Raw genomic sequence first — 21,223 nt, 5'->3', positions numbered from 1 at the left:
TAACCTTATTTCAGAACTTATTACACAAGAAAAGTACGCCCTTCAGCACACAGACAAAGACTGCAGGCAGCGCTCTTTCATTAGTCATTGCATATTCCTGTAATACGCTAAATAATGTATGATTTATGAGAGAGTAACAACTGAAATTTACACACAACACAACAATAACAATGATTTTTCATTAAACTATGTAGTTTTGTATATGCAAATGAAAAGGATGTACATGTTTATTTGGAAATAGAGCTGGGAAGTGAGATCCGATCACAAGTGGTCACTCAAGACGCATGCGTAGCAAAATTCTGGGGACACCACAGGGCAGATTCAGGTGTAGAATTTATTTAAACAGTAAAAATCCAGGGTAACGTTAATCCTGAAGTCCATAAATCCAAACAGAGGTAGGCAAACCAAAATTATACACAGGACAAACAGAGACTACAAAATAAAACAGGAACTGAAGCATGAAAACATGAACAAGAATGGTACTGGGAAAAAACAACAGAATTCAGCAAAACAGTGAACAAATGACAAGGAAACAAGCAAACAGGGAATAAATTAACACACTAAAACTACAACTGAAAAACCACAACCATGACAATACAGACACAACATTATCCTACTCGATTAAAGACTGCTCTATAATAACTAAACATGTTTTTCACCAAATTTAGAACCTGATGGGGATTATGGGTACATGGATTCCAGAGTGACATTGGAGACCTTCCTCCAGGGATGTGCAGGGAAGGTGACAGTTCTCGTTGGCCAGGCTGGATCAGGAAAAACTCTGCTGATGTCTTGTTTAGGACAGCAGTGGGCACATGGACTAGTAAGTTTACATTTTTCTCATCATTCAATAGTTTTTTAAAATAAATATTTCATCATTATCAAGGATGCTCTGTGTAAATCTGTTGGATTGTTGTCAGGGCATTTTGAGGCAGTGGGGATGCTGTCTTGTCAGACCTTGCGAAAATTGTTGTAAAGTTCTGCAGTGATTGGGCTTGGATGTGGCCAGCAAGCTATATAGCGCCCAAAACGGCGACATATCCCCGGTGTTAAGAGGCCCGCCGCGGAGTCAGCAGTAGCTATGGATGTACAAACTGTTGAGAGCGTAAGTAAAGAAGAGAAGGTACTTTTCGAACAAGTGGCGCATTGACAAAACATACAGCGAAAGACCGTGCAAACATTTCAGACCGTCCTGCCAACCTGTATACATTTTAACATCAATGTAGACTGTAACGATGTTGAAAGCTGCTGCCGTTTTAATCCTGTCGGCTCTCTGCTGCTCAGTTCTACCCCGTGACTGACACCCACACACACACACACACACACACACACATACACACGGTGGATGCAGGAAAAACCGGAGATGAGACGTACAGGATGACCTAAATTGAGGCCAGCTACACTCGTTATTGTAATATCAATGTTAAGTTAAAGTCCAATAAGTCCTTTATCAAACCGTATGTCCCAGGCCAGGATATATATAATAATATAATAAATAAATTAAAAATAATAATATATGTATTAATAATAAAAAATGATTTATTAAAGCAATTCAAAATATGCTAGTGCACTTTCTTTTATAAATTTGAATTCTGGAAAAAGTGGCTGGTAAAAAATATAAGTGGCTGGTAAAATTGGGCATCCACCAGCCACTTTGGCAAAAAGGTGAATTTCCCACCCTGCGCATATACATTAAAGCGAGTGGCAGAAGCTGCCAAGGAAACCATATCCTCCTCAGCCATAAGCTCAGCAGCGGGTGGATTGGGAGGAGCTAGCATTCACTAGCCTGACAAGCCAGCCCCACATCCAGATGTTGGGTCTGGGAACTCACCATTGACGGAGCTCAAGGGGGGCGGGATAAGCGGTTGTCTTTCATATTCCCCTCTGCACGTAATAAGATAGCGCTACAACCAGGCAGAGCAACGAAGAAGGTAGCGAAGCTAGTTGATAGATTAAACTTTAAACTTTTGCTGTCTCCGGTCAGAGAAACTCCGAACACATCTTCCTTTTTTAAGAATGATTTCAGTGCCGTTCTTTATTCTTTCCTCAAAGAAAAGCTTAGCTCCGAGTCTTCCAGAAGACCACTGTTCCCAGCAGCAGCAGCCATAAGCCCCGCCCACCGACTCTATACACAATGTGATAGGCCTGACCAAAATTTGGTTTTTCCAGCTCGCAAGTCAATGGAGAGTGCCTAGACCCCCCCTGGCTGCAAAATAAATTTGCTGCCACTAGGGTGCGTCTAGATTTCTAGGCTAAGCATTCACTGTACCAGCACCGGAACGGAGGGCCAGAAGGAGAGACTTCATCTGGTCCGGGTCAGCGGTCAGCAAGTCTACCTTAGCAGACAGCCCGCTAGACTTGGCCTTCTTCTTCTCTTTCGTCCGAGTCGACTATTAAACGAACAGCTCCAACAAAAATGTCACCTGTCTGTTGTTTGGACGGACCTGCCCCCACTGCTAAAAAAAAAATCCTAAAGGAAACACTGACCTTTATTAGATAAGGTCATAAACGCCACTCAGCATAGCGAAAGCGCTCAGCCACAGTGAAACAAACAAGTGTATACAGGAGAGGGGAGCGAAAACACTCACTACCACGACACGTCACACTGGTAAGTAACACAGCCACTGTAAACACTAACAGCAAGCGAACACGCCCACGTTAGTAATTGAGGCCACATGGCTATCAGATAATGTCATTAACTTCACTCCGCACAGCGAAAGCACCAGCCGCGGTGAAACAAATAATTATAACAGGAGAGGGAAGCGAACACACTCCCTTCACCGACACAATGTGTTTAAACTGGTGAATACAGTTGCAGTAATTATTAACACAGAGCGAACACGCTCTGACGATGTTACACGTTCATTAACGTCACTCAGCACATGCAGCGAAAGCGCCCAGCCGTAGCGAAACAAACAATTGTATACAGGAGAGGGAAGCGAGCACCCTGCCGTCACTGACACAATATGACGTGTAGGTGAATAGTTACACTGGTAATCAATACAGCTACCGTAAACATTAACACATAGCGAATACGCTCACGTCAGTGATGGAGTTACACGTTATCATTCAAGGTATAAACGTCACATAGCACAGCGAAAGTGTCCAGCCGTAGTGAACAATACGTGAAAGTGGTTGTTGAAATGTTTTGCCGTGGCTCTAGGAGCGCCATACAGAAATGCGGCTTTACTCGTAATGTCTATCCCCAGCCACCGTACCTCACTGGGTTACTGAGACACGGTACAGTACAGTGGTTACAGTTAGGGCTGGGCAATATATCGATACTATATCGATATTTTGATATGAGACTAGATATCATCTTACATTTTGGATATCGTAATATCGTGATATGACATGTGTTGTCTTTTCCTGGTTTTGTCCACTTTTTTGAACTCAACAGACTTAGACATTGTGTCCACATGACTGATGAATATTTATCTAAAATCTAAGTGTAAAGATATTTTATTAAAGCACCAATATATCGATACTATATCGATATTGTGATATGAGACTAGATATCATCTTTGATTTTGGATATCGTTATATGACATAAGTGTTGTCTTTTCCTGGTTTTAAAGGCTGCATTACAGTAAAGTGATGTACTTTTTTGAACTTACCAGACTGTTCTAGCTGTTCTATTATTTGCCATGACTGATGATTATTTATCTAAAATTTAAGTGTAAAGATATTTTGTTAAAGCACCAATTGTCAACCCTAGAATATCGCCGCAATATCGATATCAAAGTATTTTGTCAAGAATATCATGATATCTGCCACAGTGAAACAAACAGTTGTACACAGGAGAAGGAAGCGAACACACTACCTTCACTGACACAATGTCAACACAAACGAAACAATCTTACCAAGCGTAGAAGTTGCTAGTGGGTCCGGAGCGTTCGCCTGAATGGTCCGCCGTTCGCCTGAAGCCGAACGGCGAATACGTCCGTCCCCTTCCCTGAAGAGGGACAGCTCGGCCACAACTCTGATCGAAATCGCAAGGCTACAAGCGGCGAGCATTGTAACAATTCCAACTAAAGCTAATGCTAATGCTACCACAGATGGTAGACTACCGGCTTAGCGAGAAAATGAAAAAGCAATGAGCTTTGGGATGACACCGGAACTTAATACCTTGGGTAGAGTCCTCCCAAGGTCAAAGGTGATGTCATTCTATAGCCCCACTAATTATTTTTAGCCTTTGAATGCATTTTTTCAGCCCTTGAAATTCTCAGCAGTCACTATGAGATATTCACTACTTGTCTTGGATCAAAGTTTGGATAAAAAGTTGAGTGTTTAAAAAAAAAGCATTTAATAAAAAAATCGGACACTGATATTACCCACAATGCATCTCATCCCCCAACACTTCAGTGGGAGATTTGGCTATGTTCTGCTTGATGTGGTTAATTTAGCCTTACGCTGTTCCCCTTTAACTGTTCCTACTCTGTTTGTTTCATGCTCTCATTTTGTGATTATTATATTCTCTCACTGTTTCTCTCACTGTTTGTAGTTATAGTAATTAGTTACACAGAGCGAACACGCTCACGGTAGTGATCAAGGTTATACGTTTATTAGATACGAGAGACTACCACGACACGTCACACTGGTAACTTAGTAATTAAGGCCACATAGCTATCAGATAATGTCATTAACTTCACTCCGCACAGCGAAAGCACCAGCCGCAGTGAAACAAATAATTGTACACAGGAGAAGGAAGTGAACACGCTACCTTCACTGACACAATGTCAACACAAACGAAACAATCTTACCAAGTGTAGAAGTTGCGAGTGGGTCCGGAGCGTTCGCCTGAATGGTCCGCCGTTCGCCTGAAGACGAACGGCGAATACGTCCGTCCCCTTCCCTGAAGAGGGACAGCTCTGCCGCAGCCTTTGGAGGGCGAAAAAGTCCGCAACTCCGATCAAAATCGCAAAGCTACAAGCGGCGAGCATTGTAACAATTCCAACTAAAGCTAATGCTAATGCTACCACAGATGGTAGACAACCGGCTTAGCGAGAAAATGAAAAAGCAATGAGCTTTGGGATGACACCGAAACTTAATACCTTGGGTAGAGTCACCCTAAGGTCAAAGGTGATGTCATTCTATAGCCCAACAAACTATTTTTAGCTTTTGAATGCATTTTTTAAACCCTTGAAAGTTGGTGCACACATCAAAATCTGTGAGCATTGCGAGACTATACATTGATTAGGTTGATGCATGTTTAGCTGGCACCATAATGCCCCTCTAATACATGGAAGGCCTTAATTTGGACAAAGTTGCTCCCATCATTTTGGACAATTTTCCAATTGGCTTCCATTAACTTTCCTAGCGCAACATATTGGATGGAAGAAATGTTACACAATTTGCAGTGCATCATTTCCAGTGTCTTTACCCAGAAAATAATGTCTCGAAGGGGCGAGGGCCCATTTATCGCTGTTTGCAGCTTTAATTATTTTGATTGTTTTTATTATTGTTAAGAAGAAATAGAATAATGAGCTACACAAAAACAATAGGGGAGTCTTCTTCAAATGGCGCCAAACTTTAAAATAATAATCTAATCTTTGGGTTGTATAGCAAAAGTACCTACGTTTTTGCACATTTGCATTTGTGCCATCCAACTCTTGCGTCAGCTGACACAAAATGTCACCTAGAAACTATTTAAGACACAGCTTTCTGAGTAACTAAACCGCGGACCAGCACAAACTGCCAGCTGCCTTTTCCAATTATAGGGGAACTCCACAAATCTTCTCGGTTTACAGGTCTTGGGGGGTATGTGTAAAAGAAGTTGTATAAGTCCTTTTGTGACTCCAGACGGAGCTGAGTGAAGTCTGCTAAATTACCTCAAGTAATGTCATAGGCATCTAAAGGCTGTCTAAATCCTGTCCAAACCTTTCTGTCACAGTTAAAACACATTTAAAGGTTCCCTCTGGTGTTAAGTTTTGATCAAACAAAACGTAATTTATACATTTAAATGTAAGCTTACTTCAGGCTAAGGCTAAAGCTATTTATTTTTAGATCATCAGTCAATATGAGATATTCAATACTTGTCTTGAATCAAGGTTTGGATAAAAAGTTGAGAGTTTAAAAAAATCCATTTAATAAAAAACCTGACACTGATATTACCCACAATGCATCTCATCCCCCAACACTTCAGTGGGAGATTTGGCTATATTCTCCTTGATGTGGTTAATTTAGCCTTACGCTGTTCCCCTTTAACTGTTCCTACTCTGCTTGTTTCATGCTCTCATTTTGTGATTATTCTATTATCTCACTGTTTCTATTCCCCTCACTCTTATTTCATGTAGGGTCCTATCCCTTCATCCTACCTGTTTGTCCTGCAAGAGTTTCGTCAGCTCAACGTACTGTCCCACCCTCTCTCCCTGTCTGAGCTGCTATTCCGACACTACCTCCCTCTGGAAGGGGGCAACGACGAAAAGGTATGCAGGTAGCAATACTACAACAGCACCTTCATAAATCAGAACTTTTCTGATGTTACATTTAAAAGCAGTACTTTAAACAGCAGATTACATTTAGCATAACAGCTACACTACTTTACAGAAATCAATGTTCAGACTGCTCTCTTGTTGATTGGAAGGTCATAAGGGGCAAAAAAAGTTAAAAAAAAAAAAAAAAAAAAAAAAAAGAAGTGAGAGCAAGAGAAAAGTTATTCAGATTGAATGACAGGGGTTATCTAGTAAAGTGCTACAGTCAAGGGCATAGGTTTGGTCTCAGAAGTAGGAAGGTAAGTCCAAAAACTGCTTTTTTGTATTAACATACATTTATATAATAATACAAAGTGATAAAATTAGTCACCATACAGCAAGGTCAATAATATTGGTTGTCCATTAGTAGTACAGTCAAAGGACTTGTGTAAAGAGAGTTTAGAGAATAATGGGTTGATAATATTGCCATTGAACATGCCCACCAGTGAGATATTTATATATATATATATATATATATATATATATATATATTTTTTAACCATGTTTTTATTCAAGAAAGGTAAAACAATACAGATCTAATCATTTGGTTACAGTGTCTTGATTTCTGTTTTCTCGTTTGAAAATCAATCCCATCCCACCCACAACACCCACATACTGCCATTAACAACAAAGCAAAAGCGAGAGAAAAAAAAAAAATTAATTAAAAAAAGAAATAGAGAAATACTTATTTTTTTCTAATTTCAGGAATAGCATCAGGTCGTTAAGCCAGACTGACGCATACGGTGGTTTAGGAGATTTCCACTTCAATACTATCCCTCTACGATCCAACAGGGAGGCAAAAGCAAACGCGTTTCTCTTATTAGTGGTCATTAAGACCTCACTTACTGTAAGAGCCAATTAGTGCTCTTGGTATAAATAGGAACCAATCTTTGGTTCCTCAGGTGTAACCGGGAAGCACATACAGTTTTTGACCACGCACACGCATACACACACCCACCAACGCCACACAAGCATACACAAGCATACACAAGCATACACAAGCAGTAATTTGTCTGGAAAACCAACGAATATCTGCTTGTGTATGTAAATCTATTAACTTCGGACAAGTCCAAAACATATGAACCATGCCGGCTGAAGTAGAATTACAGCGGTCACACCTGTCATCAATGTCTGGGTATATTTTGGACAGTTTTGATTTGGTATAATAAATTCAGTATCTCCATCCCAAGTTCTTCAGTCCAATCAGTTCTGATTTTATCTAATGACCGGTGAGATATATTTTAAACCGATGGTCAGCTTCCTAGGAATATTTTTTGAAAGGCTAGCAAACCTAGCAATCGCGACTAGTGTATGTCTTTAATACGGTGGCCAACAGGGGCAAACGCCCTGCAACTTAAGAAAACACATGCAAATAGACAAAACACAAGCAAATTAATAAAACAACTTAATTAATTTGACAACACATGTGCAGCATTCGGCAACACAATACAACAGCATATACACACAATACAACCAAATACATACATGCACTGCTAATAAAAAAACGATACAAAAAGAAAAGCACGAAAAAACCCGAAAAAAGAAGCGATGCAAAAAGAAAACCAACTTCATTAATTTGACAACACATGCACAGCATTTAGCAAATGCGCTGCAAATACACACAACACAACCAAATACATAAACGCGCTACAAATACACACAACACAACAAAATACATAAACGCTCTACAAATACACACAACACAACCAAATACATAAAAGCGCTACAAATACACACAACACAACCAAATACATAAACGCGCTACAAATACACACAACACAACAAAATACATAAACGCGCTACAAATACACACAACACAACCAAATACATAAACGCGCTACAAATACACACAACACAACAAAATACATAAACGCGCTACAAATACACACAACACAACCAAATACATAAACGTGTACAAATACACACAACACAACCAAATACAAAACACGCTGCAAATAAAAACGATACAAAAGAAAAGCACGAAAAACCCGAAAAAGAAGCGATGCAAAAAGAAAACCAACTTCATTAATTTGACAACACATGCACAGCATTTAGCAAATGCGCTGCAAATACACACAACACAACCAAATACATAAACGCGCTACAAATACACACAACACAACAAAATACATAAACGCGCTACAAATACACACAACACAAACTAAATACATAAAAGCGCTTACAAATACACACAACACAACCAAATACATAAACGCGCTACAAATACACACAACACAACAAAATACATAAACGCGCTACAAATACACACAACACAACCAAATACATAAACGCGCTACAAATACACACAACACAACAAAATACATAAACGCGCTACAAATACACACAACACAACCAAATACATAAAAGCGCTACAAATACACACAACACAACCAAATACATAAACGCTACTTAAAATACACACAAACACAACAAAATACATAAACGCTATTAAAAACACACACAACACAACCAAATACATAAACGCGCTACAAATACACACAACACAACAAAATACATAAACGCTCTACAAATACACACAACACAACCAAATACATAAACGTGCTACAAATACACACAACACAACCAAATACAAAAACACGCTGCTAATAAAAAAACGATACAAAAAGAAAAGCACGAAAAAACCCGAAAAAAGAAGCGATGCAAAAAGAAAACCAACTTCATTAATTTGACAACACATGCACAGCATTTAGCAAATGCACTGCAAATACACACAACACAACCAAATACATAAACGCGCTACAAATACACACAACACAACAAAATACATAAACGCGCTACAAATACACACAACACAACCAAATACATAAAAGCGCTACAAATACACACAACACAACCAAATACATAAACGCGCTACAAATACACACAACACAACAAAATACATAAACGCGCTACAAATACACACAACACAACCAAATACATAAACGCGCTACAAATACACACAACACAACAAAATACATAAACGCTCTACAAATACACACAACACAACCAAATACATAAACGTGCTACAAATACACACAACACAACCAAATACACAAACACGCTGCAAATAAAAAACGATACAAAAAGAAAAGCACACAAACCCCAAAAACAAATGCAACAAAAAAAAAACAGATTACACAATGGAAGTTCTCCAGACATCTAGAGGGAGCAGCTAAGTGGAACAGCTGGAAATTTGACCCCACGTGGAGAGGGAGAGAGCGAGAGAGAGAGAGAGAGAGAGAGAGAGCACGTTCAATCTCAGAACGGTGTGCAGATCCTATACTGTAAATATTAAGTCTATGTTTGAGATATGTTTTCTCTCGTTTGGTGGGTGTGTCTCGGCTCAGGTCACAGGTGATACTCAATCAGCAGAGACGTCTCTAAACTCATGCTAATAACAAATGTAAAACTGCATCAGCGTTTAACGTTGACGTTTGTTTAAGCCATATTACATGAGAGGGTTTAATTTCGAGGTCCGAAAGGCGCATCACTGAAGTATAGGCCTCCTCAAGTGTAGCCTAATATTGTGATTATACAACACAATAAGTGATCAATCTGAATTCATATTGTGGAGCAATTCGCTCTTGAAATTCAAAAAATACAAAAACAGACAGGATTTGTAGTCCCTCCCTGTTTAGTAAACCAGCCAATTTACCGTGGGATTTATCAAACTGAATATATCCCGCCCGCACATAAACACAAAACTGCTTTGCTAGCTAGCTAGGATGTTGTAACTAAGACATCTGCTTAAAAGTATTCATTAGCATGATTGCCGTACTGTTTAGTTCAAAAACATCCAAAACACCAAAGTACGAAGAGCGGACCAGACGCAAGCTTTTATTTTGAAAAGTCGAAGGTCGGGGACGGCACCAGCCGGGAGGGCATGAGATGGGAGCATAGACTGTATATTAATAATATATTATATTATTTTATTAATAATAATAATAATAATAATATGAATTTAATATACAGTCTATGGACGGTAGGGCATGAGACAGGAGTTCTCTTTTTACTATGCAGCCATACCTGACTCTAATAAAAAGGCAGAGTGCTCTCTCCCCGTGGGGTCGAAAATCCAGCTGTTCCACTTAGCTGCTCCCTCTAGAGGCCTGGAGAACTTCCGTTGTGTAATCTGGATGCAGCGAGGTTTTTTGTTGCATTTGTTTTCGGGGTTTGTGTGCTTTTCTTTTTGCATCGTTTTTTATTTGCAGCGCGTTTGTGTATTTGGTTGTGTTGTGTGTATTTGCAGGGCGTTTATGTATTTGGTTGTGTTGTGTGTATTTGCAGCGCGTTTGCGGAATGCTGCACGTGTTGTCAAATTAATGAAGTTTTCTTAATTTGCTTGTGTTTTGTCTATTTGCATGTGTTTTCTTAAGTTGCAGGGCGTTTGCCCCTGTCGGCCACCGTACTTTAACCCTTAGAGAACGGAACTCCCACCTTTACACTCTGCTCCTAAAAATGTGTAAATCAAAAAAAAATGTAAATGTACGGAGTTCACCTAACTTCTGGAGTGTTAAGGAATATTTAGTTAATGTTTCTACATTTACAAATCTTTTGGATCAATATGTTTTGTGTGTTTATTTAGTAAAATTTGATGAAAACACGTCTGTTTGTTTCATGACACAATTTTAATACTTTTATTAATTGTTATGGTTTATTGACTTACCTAACCTTCCTTAGCTTAGGTTGTACTGATTTTAGGGCTAGGAAGCATTTGAAGATACAAGAAATGAAATCACAACAAGCAAATATACCAATGTAGGCACTGGCTGACCTTTCCTATTGCAGAGTTCAAAGGGCTAATGCATTACAGTTGTCATTCTTACATTCCTCATGTCTTGTGTTCTGAGCAGAGAGCCATTGTGGATTACCTACTTTCCAATCCAGAGCAAAGCTGTTGGGTGCTGGATGGCTATGAAGAGTTTAACAGCAAACTCACCAGACAAGAGGTGCAGAGAGAGCTTTTTGACCCAGAACAGCCTCTGCCTGTTGCAGATCTCATCTCAGGGCTGTTAAATCGCCATCTTCTTCCAGGATGTACTGTGGTGGTCACTTGTCGTGCACGCGATGTCATGGATTTTGAAGGCATATCGGATAAAGTTGGGCAGCTGCAAGGGTGGGACTGCCACGAGATCAAGGAGTATGTGGACAACTTCTTTCAAATTAAAGGTAAAAACATCCTTTTATATTTACATTGAGATATTTGTTATTCTGAATAGTGTCACGAAGGGGATGAGGGAGAGTGTCATCAAGGAAAGGACCCAAAGTCAGACAGTCAAGACAGCAGGACGATTTCAGTGGTGTATTTATGAAATGTAGCTTACACACAGTCAAACAAAGGAAGGCAGACTTGACCAGGCTGGACAGGCAGTAGATCCAGCAGGCCAGTAACAAGCAGACAGGTAACAGGACTGAATATGCCTATTACTCATAGACTCTGGAGTTACATTATGTAACTTTCATTATATTTTAAAATAGACTCCGCTCTCTAATGCTGCGTTTCCACTAACCACGATTTTGCCGTTTTTGGCAGGGCAATTACATACAAAGTCAATGCAAAGACCCAAATAGACGCGAAATTCCGGCGAGCGGCGTGAATGACACAAATGCCACAACGTGAATGACGTGAACATGCGTCATTCATGTAATTTGAATGTTAAGTTTGGTTTGTAGAGGCGAAATGCAGGGTGTCTTCTGTTGATCAGCCTATCCATCCATCCATATGTCCGTCCATCCATCCATTCATCCATCCATCCATCATCTATAACCACTTATCCTCAGAAGGTTGCCAATCACTGTTTCACTGTGCCACACCTAGTTTGACCTACTATTGCTTAATTCTGTAACTGTATACTACATGTAGTTGTATAGTTGGTGGTATAGTGGTTATTGTAGTTATTTGGGTCACTTGGTTTCTGTTCAACACTTATTTTGCATTGAAGAAACTTGCTTTATCATAGTATTTCTAAGTCCCTTTAAAACATGGTAGCATTAAAGAGAATTTCCATGAACTCTACTTTTCCTGGTGGCTACTATGTTGGCTGCGAAAACTGTATAAAACTGTAAAAAGAAAATAACACGTGATGATGATCAGGAAGACTTCAAATTATTAAGTTGCATTATGGGAGGTATAGCATCAAGTGTTTTTGGAACTTTAACCATATTAGGAATTAAAAGTCAGGAAATCTCTTGCTGTGTCTAAAATCACGCACTTCTGTCTTGCTATTTTAAGTGCATAAGTGCGTCTACACTAAGAAGTATGAAGCAAAAGGCAGTGCACTCCGAGTACCTGGATGCTGCACTTATAACAAAAAGTTGAGTGTGGAACGCTGGACACTACTCACCCTTAACAGTTGCCCTCTTAGCTAAGCAGCGAAGCTATGGGACCACCAACTTATTTTCAATCTTGTGAAAATGGCCGGCGTGGAAGCTGCAGCAGTTGCGATTTAAACTGCCAACACTGAACTATACAAATGTAATTTATACATGCATTTTCACTAAGATGAAGCAAGAAGAAGAAGAAGTTATATGTTGCATAACAGCAGTCTGCAATTTGTCACTACACTACCCTGTCAATATATACGACCAAATAATGCACGACGCAAGTAGCTAATTATAGTGTAGTGTTTACTACATGTTTACTACATGTAAGTATCCAAACTGAGACACAGCATTGCTCCGCTGCATTGATTTTTACCATGCAAATCATCCAACTTTAAGGGGGTATTTTGTCATCATCCATCCATCTTCATCCGCTTATCCGGGGTCGGGTCGCGGGGGCAGCAGCTTCATCAGGGGACCCCAAACTTCCTTTTCCCGAGCCACATTAACCAGCTCTGACTGGGGGATCCCGAGGCATTCCCAGGACATGGTTGAGATTTAATCTCTCCACCTACTGCAGTCCTGGGTCTTCCCCGAGGCCTCTGGCCAGCTGGACGTGTCTGGAACACCTCTCTAGGGACGCGCCCAGGGGGCATCCTTACCAGATACCCGAACTGTATGTGTGTCAATTGTATTTTGTGTGCAACACCACATTTTTGGGTGTACTCTTTTTAAGACTCCAAGGGTACTGTTGCATTTTGAAGTTGACTTTGCACATCCACACGTGTTTTAAGTTATTCCAGTTGACCACTGCTCAGCTTGAAGTCGGGCTGAGCTACAGTATGCTGGGTATTACATAAGATCACTAAACTTTGTGTCATAACAAGAATCAAAACAGGTGCAAGCTGCCTGCAAGCTGCACCAGAAGGTTGGCTTCTTGTATAGATACAAATCCTGCTTTCCTATATCTTGCAGGAAAAGAATTGTGGAAGCTACTCCCTTGCCTGTTTTGGATTATGAGGATGATTTATAGGCATGCTGCAACGTTAAAACCCCTTTATTCGATCGATCATTCTGACCTTAGATTTATTACAGATGCAAGTTATAACACTCACCACTGTCTCTTGTATGATAAGACTTGTTAGCCATATCTTGAGATGAGGCGAAATGGTCATTGGTTGGTTTTCATCGGTAAAGCACTTCTTGGTAAATCCCCCCATTACATTGTTGTTAACTCCATGTCAATCAATTTTCCACTCATTCCAATGAATGGCTTTTACTTGAGGTCTCTCATACTCACACTCCACATTCCTGGAATGCGGCACAAAGCACTTTAAAATTGGTCCCTCCCCCATCAACCAGTCAATTTTAGGCCTTGATGAGTGAATTCTGTGTATATTTTTGGGTCTGCTCTTTTTTATTGTATCTGTTGTAATTTAAATGTTATGGTCTATTTGTTTAAATGTATGCTGTACACTCGGCCCCATTGAAAATGAGGGTCTCCCTCAATGGGCCCCGAGTTTTAAAGAGAGGTTCGAAATTAAATTAAATGAGGCGCAGTAAAACTAGCAGGAGAGTCAGGGATATGTGAATCAAGCCCACACAGTTCTGATCAGGCAAGTGTGTGGGTCTTCCTTTAATTTCAACTAATTTACATCTCAACTTTAAAGGTCACAAAGCTGTTGGGGTGCAGGCAGCAGATCTCCTTCTTGCCAGTCGACACCTACTTGCCATGTCATCCCTCCCTGCACTCTGCAACATCTGCTGCATCTGTCTGGAGCATTTACTGATGAACGGGGGAGACCCAAGAGGGATGCAGATACCAGAAGAAACAGGAACTGAGAGGAGGAGAAAAGCGAGAGAAAAAGAAGAAAAAGGAGTACAGAATGCAGGAGGAGGAAGAGGAGAAGAGGGCAGTATAGGAGGGAGTTATGCACAAAGCAGAGATCAAGGGGGAAGGAGAACGAGGTGTGAAGACATAATGATGGGCGGCACAAATGGTAGAGGCCAGATACCTTCCAAACAAGTCCAGATACCCTCCACCCTCACCCAGGTCTACCTCACTATTCTTGATGCCTTTCTGAGCCGTGACCCTAATACAAGAGGAGGCAATCCCGAGCCAAAGACCACACCACATAGGTGAAGGGTGAAGGCTGAGTAGAGCACTAAACATATTAACACCATTCTACACCACTAATACCATACATAACTAATGAAGAATTTCAATGAATGTGATTGACAAGGTAAAATCAGAGCTTGATCCTTCAATATTACATTCATTTTAGTATTTTACACAGAAGGAGAAGTAATTCAGGAAAACCCCTACAATGATTTATTAATATATTTTTTTAAATGATTTAAAGAGTTGACATAAGATGGTGCAGTTCAATAAGAACACGGTAGCACACAAATATAACTTAAAACCATGTACACATAAACATACAAATTTATCCAAAATTAAAAACCCACTAGTGCAATGTTTTCACATAAAAAAAATTTTTGTCTCTTTGTGCAGTTTTGTGTGTGAGTTGAGTCAGCTGGCCTGGAAAGGCTTAGAGGACAGCAGGATCCTCTTCATGGAAGAAGACATCTCTCAGGATGTTTTGGAGTTTTCAATCAGGACAGGGCTCCTCGCACAGGTCAGACTTGACTGCAGAGCATGTGTGTATGTTCTATGCATATCTGAAATTAAATGGCAGTAGTAATTGTGGGTGGAAGAGGTGGGGGGAGTTCTACATTATGTAGTCGAGCCAAAGTAGTGCACTTTTTAATTAATTAAGTTCATCGGTTATCAGGCAAATAAAACGCGATACAGATAATCTGCAAACTGCCAAAAAAAACGGCCCGATAATCGTCCAGGGACGATTAGGGCCAATAATCGCTCTATCCCTACTATGGCAGTTCTAGTGTTAAAGCCTCACAGAGGCGTAGCTGAAGACTGTTAGTCTTGTTAGTGACATAATATAAAATATGTTTTTCCATATCTTCGTGTCAGGTGGAGCTCAGACGTGAGGATGGGATTCTTGTCAACTCCTACCGCTTCATTCATCTGACAATACAGGAGTTTTTGGCTGCCCTCAGAATCATGACCAGTACTGATGTTAGTGACATGCAGCTCAAGAAGAGGTAGGGAATTGAATTCAGAGAAGCTAAATGGAGCTGGAGGGGAACAGGGGTTATATGTTTCAAGGTGATTGTAGTCTTCCTCTATGGAGCTGTTGATCTTGTGGCCTTTCTAAAGGCAGTTGCAGTAACCAGATAACTGTGGTAATTATACGTACTGTGCATGGAATCAATATAATTATACAGCCTCAAGCGTCAATCCATGGTTCAAACGTTTTCGCGCCCAAGCGAAGGAAGCAGCTCAATTGCCAAAGTCAAAGCCACAAGCAGCAATGAGCGGGTTTCAGGGTTCACAAAATCACATTAGCTGGTTTAATTCTGTATAAAAACATGTAAGACCAAACACACACCTGTTTCATCATCAAGTCCCATCATTTCACAACTCTTTATCCAATTTTAACACATCTTGGTGGGTATGTTCAGGTCTTCATCCCAGATGTCTCCATCAAGTTTTAGCAGGATTGAGCTGCTTGAGTTATGGCCAATTCCCTGCTAAGACCAGCTAAGCTCTCTTAATTAATGGTCGTCATGTTTTTTTAACAATCTTGCTCATTAGTAGAAAAGTGTACCTCAGCCCCACAATGCTGTATTCCAATTTTGTTGTTGATAGAAACAAAATTAACAAAAGCCTATTCATATTACTGCTATTCTGTTTTCTGTTTGTGCAGATAAGCTAAACAAAACCCATCATGGCGGACTTCTATGGTCCAAGAGGCCTTTTTGTTGAGCACGTTGAGCTGGATTTCTGTGACAAATTTGAATTAAATTGGTTTTACGGTGTGAGGTGCATGGCTTATCGAAGTTTTCACTTTTTTGGGCTGTGGCCCAAAATGTTTTGATTGCAGCAATGAGTTCCGATTTCGTTTCAGATCAGGCGACATACAGTATTAAATAGAAAAGTCAAACATTTGTTATTTAAACGTTATATTCAATATTAACATTCTTAATGTGTCCCAGTTTGTTTCGAGGGCCCTGTTTTAGAAAGCAGGTTTAACAAACTAAATAGTCATTTTAACACAGTTAATGAAATGCTATTAAAAACATGTTCAGACTATATGCAGCCTATTTAAAAAAACTCACTTTCAAACTACATTCTGCAGCTGCACCACAATACTGCTCACCCAGAAATATAAATATATAAACATATAATATCCGGTATTAAAGGAATTGTCTATATTGTCTATTGTATTGCAGGAAAATGTCAGTATGACCAATCACATCATGTGTACAGAGTGCCGTATTATGAACACAGAGAAAGGACATGCAGAGGGTTTTTTATACGGCTTGTTACTTCTTTATAGCTTACTGGTGATACCGCCATTTTACCACACAAGCCTGATACGTATGCAAAGTTTCAGGTGTTTTTACGCATGTTTCAAATATGTTCAAATATGCAATTATTCTGGTAGCAAGTGGCAATGAACTGAACCTCGCATGTTGGGTGTGCGAGCTGACACCGGTCGAATATATTACATTATTAACATACTTTTTTACCATTTCCTGTGTCCATAAGTGTCTACGACAAATGGTTTATGAACAGTAACCAATAAAAAAGAAACTCTGTTGAGTGCAATGATGCCTTCTTCAAGAGTCTATGTCAAATGTTATAAAAGGGGGCGTGGCTAGAGTATAGCGTGCGGCGTGAGACATGCATTATGTTGCTTAATATCAAGTGGAGACCACATAAAGCACATTTCATGTAAATCGGATGTTTGTCACATGAGGCTAACTTCCTGTTGCCAGTAGTAAGCGCTATGACTATAACTCCATGTTCCACCAAAACAAGTTCCTTCCAGAGACTGCGTCCGGAGCTTAGCCTATGACAGTTGTGATTGGTTTAAAGAAATGCAAAGAACCTAGAACCTTTTTTCACCTATCCTAGAATGTATCCGTGGTGTAGACAGACCTTAGTCCACAGTACTGTAGAGGCCTGACAATGCATCTACCATGTAATTATTATGAATATTGGAGATTTATTTTGCAAGAATTTGCAGTTATTTTTTAATTGTTTGTTGTTTACAGTACTGTTTACAGTAAACATGTTGATGCACTGTGGACTACATTTTTGATGATTCAAAAATCTGGCTAATTGTTTGTGGAGGACAGTCTGAAGATAAGTAGTAAGTTTTATTTTATTAAGGTTATTTTTTTGAGCTTTTCTGCCTTTAATGGACAGGACAGGTGAGAAAGGGGGCGAATACATGCAGGAAATCATCACAGGTCGGAGTTGAACCCTGGACCTCTGCGTCGAGGCATAAACCTCTAAATACGTGTATATGTGTGCCTGCTCTACCCACTGAGCCAAACCGACCACAACACTGTAGTAAGGTTGATGTCAATTGAGCAAAATATGTGGAAGGAGGTAGGTTTAATTAGTTTTACAGTTTTTAATAAACACAGAGTGATGTTTTTAATAATTCACGACAGCTCAAAGCATGGGAAAAATTTTGCTCACTTGGCCTTTCATTTTGGTGAAAGTTACAAAGTGCTAGCATGTACGACTGAGTGTTTGTGCAACCATCAGGACTATAAGCCCACAAAGCTAGTTGAGGAAGGTTGGCATAGGACCGGACCTATGTGTAAAGTTTTGTTTCTTTTCACGCATTGAAAGGAAGATTTCCTAGTAGAAAGAAGGAGAACTAGAGAAACTAGTTTAAATGCTTAAAAGCTGACGCTATACTGGATTGCTGGCTTAAATGTGTAAGAAGAACTTGTCTAATTAGTATGAATGTCATTGAAAAGTTGATTAATACCAATATTGTATGACAGTTGTGGAATATTGGAAGTATTTTTTTTTAAGCTGATGCTAAACTGAATTGCCCGGTTTTAATTTGGATGAAAAAGCTGTGTGTGTAGGACGTACAGGTGATTTATTTAGGTTTTTTGAATTTTGGAATGTGAGATGTCTAGAATGTAGTTGCTATAAGCAATGCCTACTTTAATCAAAATTCACAATTTAATGCATTAACTGACTCATGACCTTAGATTGTGCGATCCCAATTCCGTCCGAATCCATGCAGCCAATTAGGACAAATAAACCTTTTTTTCATTTGTGTCACCCTCTAGAGGAGAGGCACAATGTGCTTAATGTGTAAGCTTAGTTACTACTCTGAACATGTGTTTCAAATATCACCGTAATCATTAGTGGGCCAGAGGTACTTTTGGATTATCTGAATAACGACACAAGGTGCAGAGTACTATAGAATTTCAGGACATAATGTAACACTCCACGCCAGGAACATACCAGGAATAACCTGGAACAAGATGAGCCTTGTAAATTGAGCATGCCATGGGATGTCCTTTCTCTCTAAAAGGAAGCCAGGAATTCACAGATGCAAGCACAACGCGGATGGTCTAGTAACAGTAGTGGAGGCTCAAGGGGCCAGCAGGGGTGCCGGGGTGGGGGGGGGGAGCGGGGGTTTGGCACTGACACATCAGACGTCACATAGCAGGTGTTACCCAATAAAAGCCTTCTTGTTTATAGCCACATTATAAATTATATCGACAGTTTTTCTTGATGCCTAATACCTTTCTGGTAGAGAGTGTGTGATGTTGAGTGTACTTCACCAGTCAACTGAAAGACATGTCAGCAAGATTAACTGAATTACTTGAACTGTGCACTTTATTTCATCAACACTTTTCAGCACACAGGGCTCAACACTAACTTTTTAAAGTGGTTGCCCGCTTGGCAACCAGGCATTGGGTTGGGTATCCATCCTCTAATGCCTTACTGTATATTATGTGAATTCTTGTTCTCATCTGGCTGGAGTGGCCAGGAACTGACCTCTACACAGCAACGTAATGGAGGTGTGTACCTTAATCTTAGTCCAAATACAATATTGACTTTGCTTTATCTTCTTCCTTACTGCTCTCTCAGATTCAGTCTGAGAACTCGCTGGACGACCAAGTCAGACCACAAGACGGTCTTTACTGACTCTCTTCACCTGTATGTATGTGGTCTGGCTTCCCCCCGCTGCACTCGAGCCTTGGTTCAATTAGCCAGGACCTCTGGTGGAACAGGAGGCCAAAGTTGGGTCCAAAATCGACAAACCCTCGTTCTGAAATTACTAAAAAACTTTTGTCAGAGCAACACCCTAACTGGACCAAAGGTAGAATATGAACTGAAGGGAATTTGGACAAATAGATAATATAATTACCTTTTTACCCATTCTCTCCTCTTTTTTACTCATTCTTTCCTTAATTATCATTTCTTCTTACATCTTCCCAGATATTGGATCTTTGCCACTGTGTCCAGGAGAGCCAGGACAACCAACTAGCTAAGCAGGTCGTGGATACGAGACCCACCCTGGAGCTGCGCAACATCACGCTATTACCTAATGATATTGATGCTCTGGCTTTTGTAGTTAACTCAGTAGGTGATAATGGCATTGGATTGGACTTTGGAGCATGTTCAATGGAGTTGGAGTGTTTAGATGTCCTGCCCAGTTGTCAGTTCATTCACTACCTCAGGTAAGTCCATACAAATACTCACACAAGCAAAACATAACATAAACATACATAACATCCACATGCAAGCATGCAAGCTTGCGTGTACAAGCACACATGCGTGCGCACACACACACACGCACTTGTCTAATTGCTTTTCTTTAAAAAATTAAAAATTTGAAATATTTGTTAGGGATCGTTCGGTATTTATGGAATGGACCACCGGAGGAAAATAGTTGAGGGTCATGTCTTTTTATTCTTTGTTGAGGTGATGGTCACCCAACATTTTTTTGTCTGGGGGCAGGATCACCCAACTTTTGTATTCATGAAAACAGCAAAATTTCTACATCACTAGCCAAAACAAGGGGGCTAAACAATGCTAGCGGTTAGCCCCCTCGTTCTCAATGGCAAAACACTGCTACAGCACACACAAGTTCACCCTAATCTAGAAAAGAGCTACTTGCATGTCCCTCTTCTGCTGGTATTCCACGCAAAGTTGGAAGTGCGCCCTCATTTAGAAGAAGTCTCCTGGCTAATCCGGCCTTTTACTGACTGCAGTTAGAGAACATACCTGCAAACTTTTCGCTTTTCGGCGAAAATTGCCGTTTTGAATGGGAAAATGTCATCACGTGAATCATGTAGAGTCGAAGAGTTTTTATTTTGGGCGGGGGGGGGTCCGAGACCTGGTGCTAATACGGTACCGGTGCCCGACCGTTATCTACCGGACCGAATAGCAACTCAGATTTCGGTGCCTTATTTAGGTGCCACTTAAATGCCTCCGCTTCTCTCTGATGCTCCGAAAACGGACGTTAGAGGCAACTGAAACATCGCCGTATGGGACGCTAGTTACAGTAACACTA

The 21,223-nt window shown here is 40.2% G+C and overlaps 1 protein-coding gene across 1 annotated transcript in view; it reads left to right on the top strand.

The window, feature by feature from the left end:
• The window catches only part of nlrc5 (NLR family, CARD domain containing 5), a 57,852-nt gene that overhangs the window by 7,454 nt on the left and 29,175 nt on the right, over positions 1-21,223 (top strand). Inside the window, exons 5-12 of the mRNA XM_028585883.1 lie at positions 669-823; positions 6,297-6,428; positions 11,327-11,642; positions 14,465-14,933; positions 15,310-15,433; positions 15,790-15,920; positions 19,795-20,026; positions 20,146-20,387. Coding sequence (XP_028441684.1) covers positions 669-823; positions 6,297-6,428; positions 11,327-11,642; positions 14,465-14,933; positions 15,310-15,433; positions 15,790-15,920; positions 19,795-20,026; positions 20,146-20,387 — 1,801 coding nt within the window. The remainder of the gene's footprint in view (positions 1-668; positions 824-6,296; positions 6,429-11,326; positions 11,643-14,464; positions 14,934-15,309; positions 15,434-15,789; positions 15,921-19,794; positions 20,027-20,145; positions 20,388-21,223) is intronic.

Source organism: Perca flavescens, chromosome 8 (assembly GCF_004354835.1).
Source record: "Perca flavescens isolate YP-PL-M2 chromosome 8, PFLA_1.0, whole genome shotgun sequence".
Lineage (NCBI taxonomy): Eukaryota > Metazoa > Chordata > Actinopteri > Perciformes > Percidae > Perca > Perca flavescens.
The sequence above is the reverse complement of the archived record's forward strand: the minus strand, read 5'-3'. Positions and strand labels throughout refer to the sequence as shown.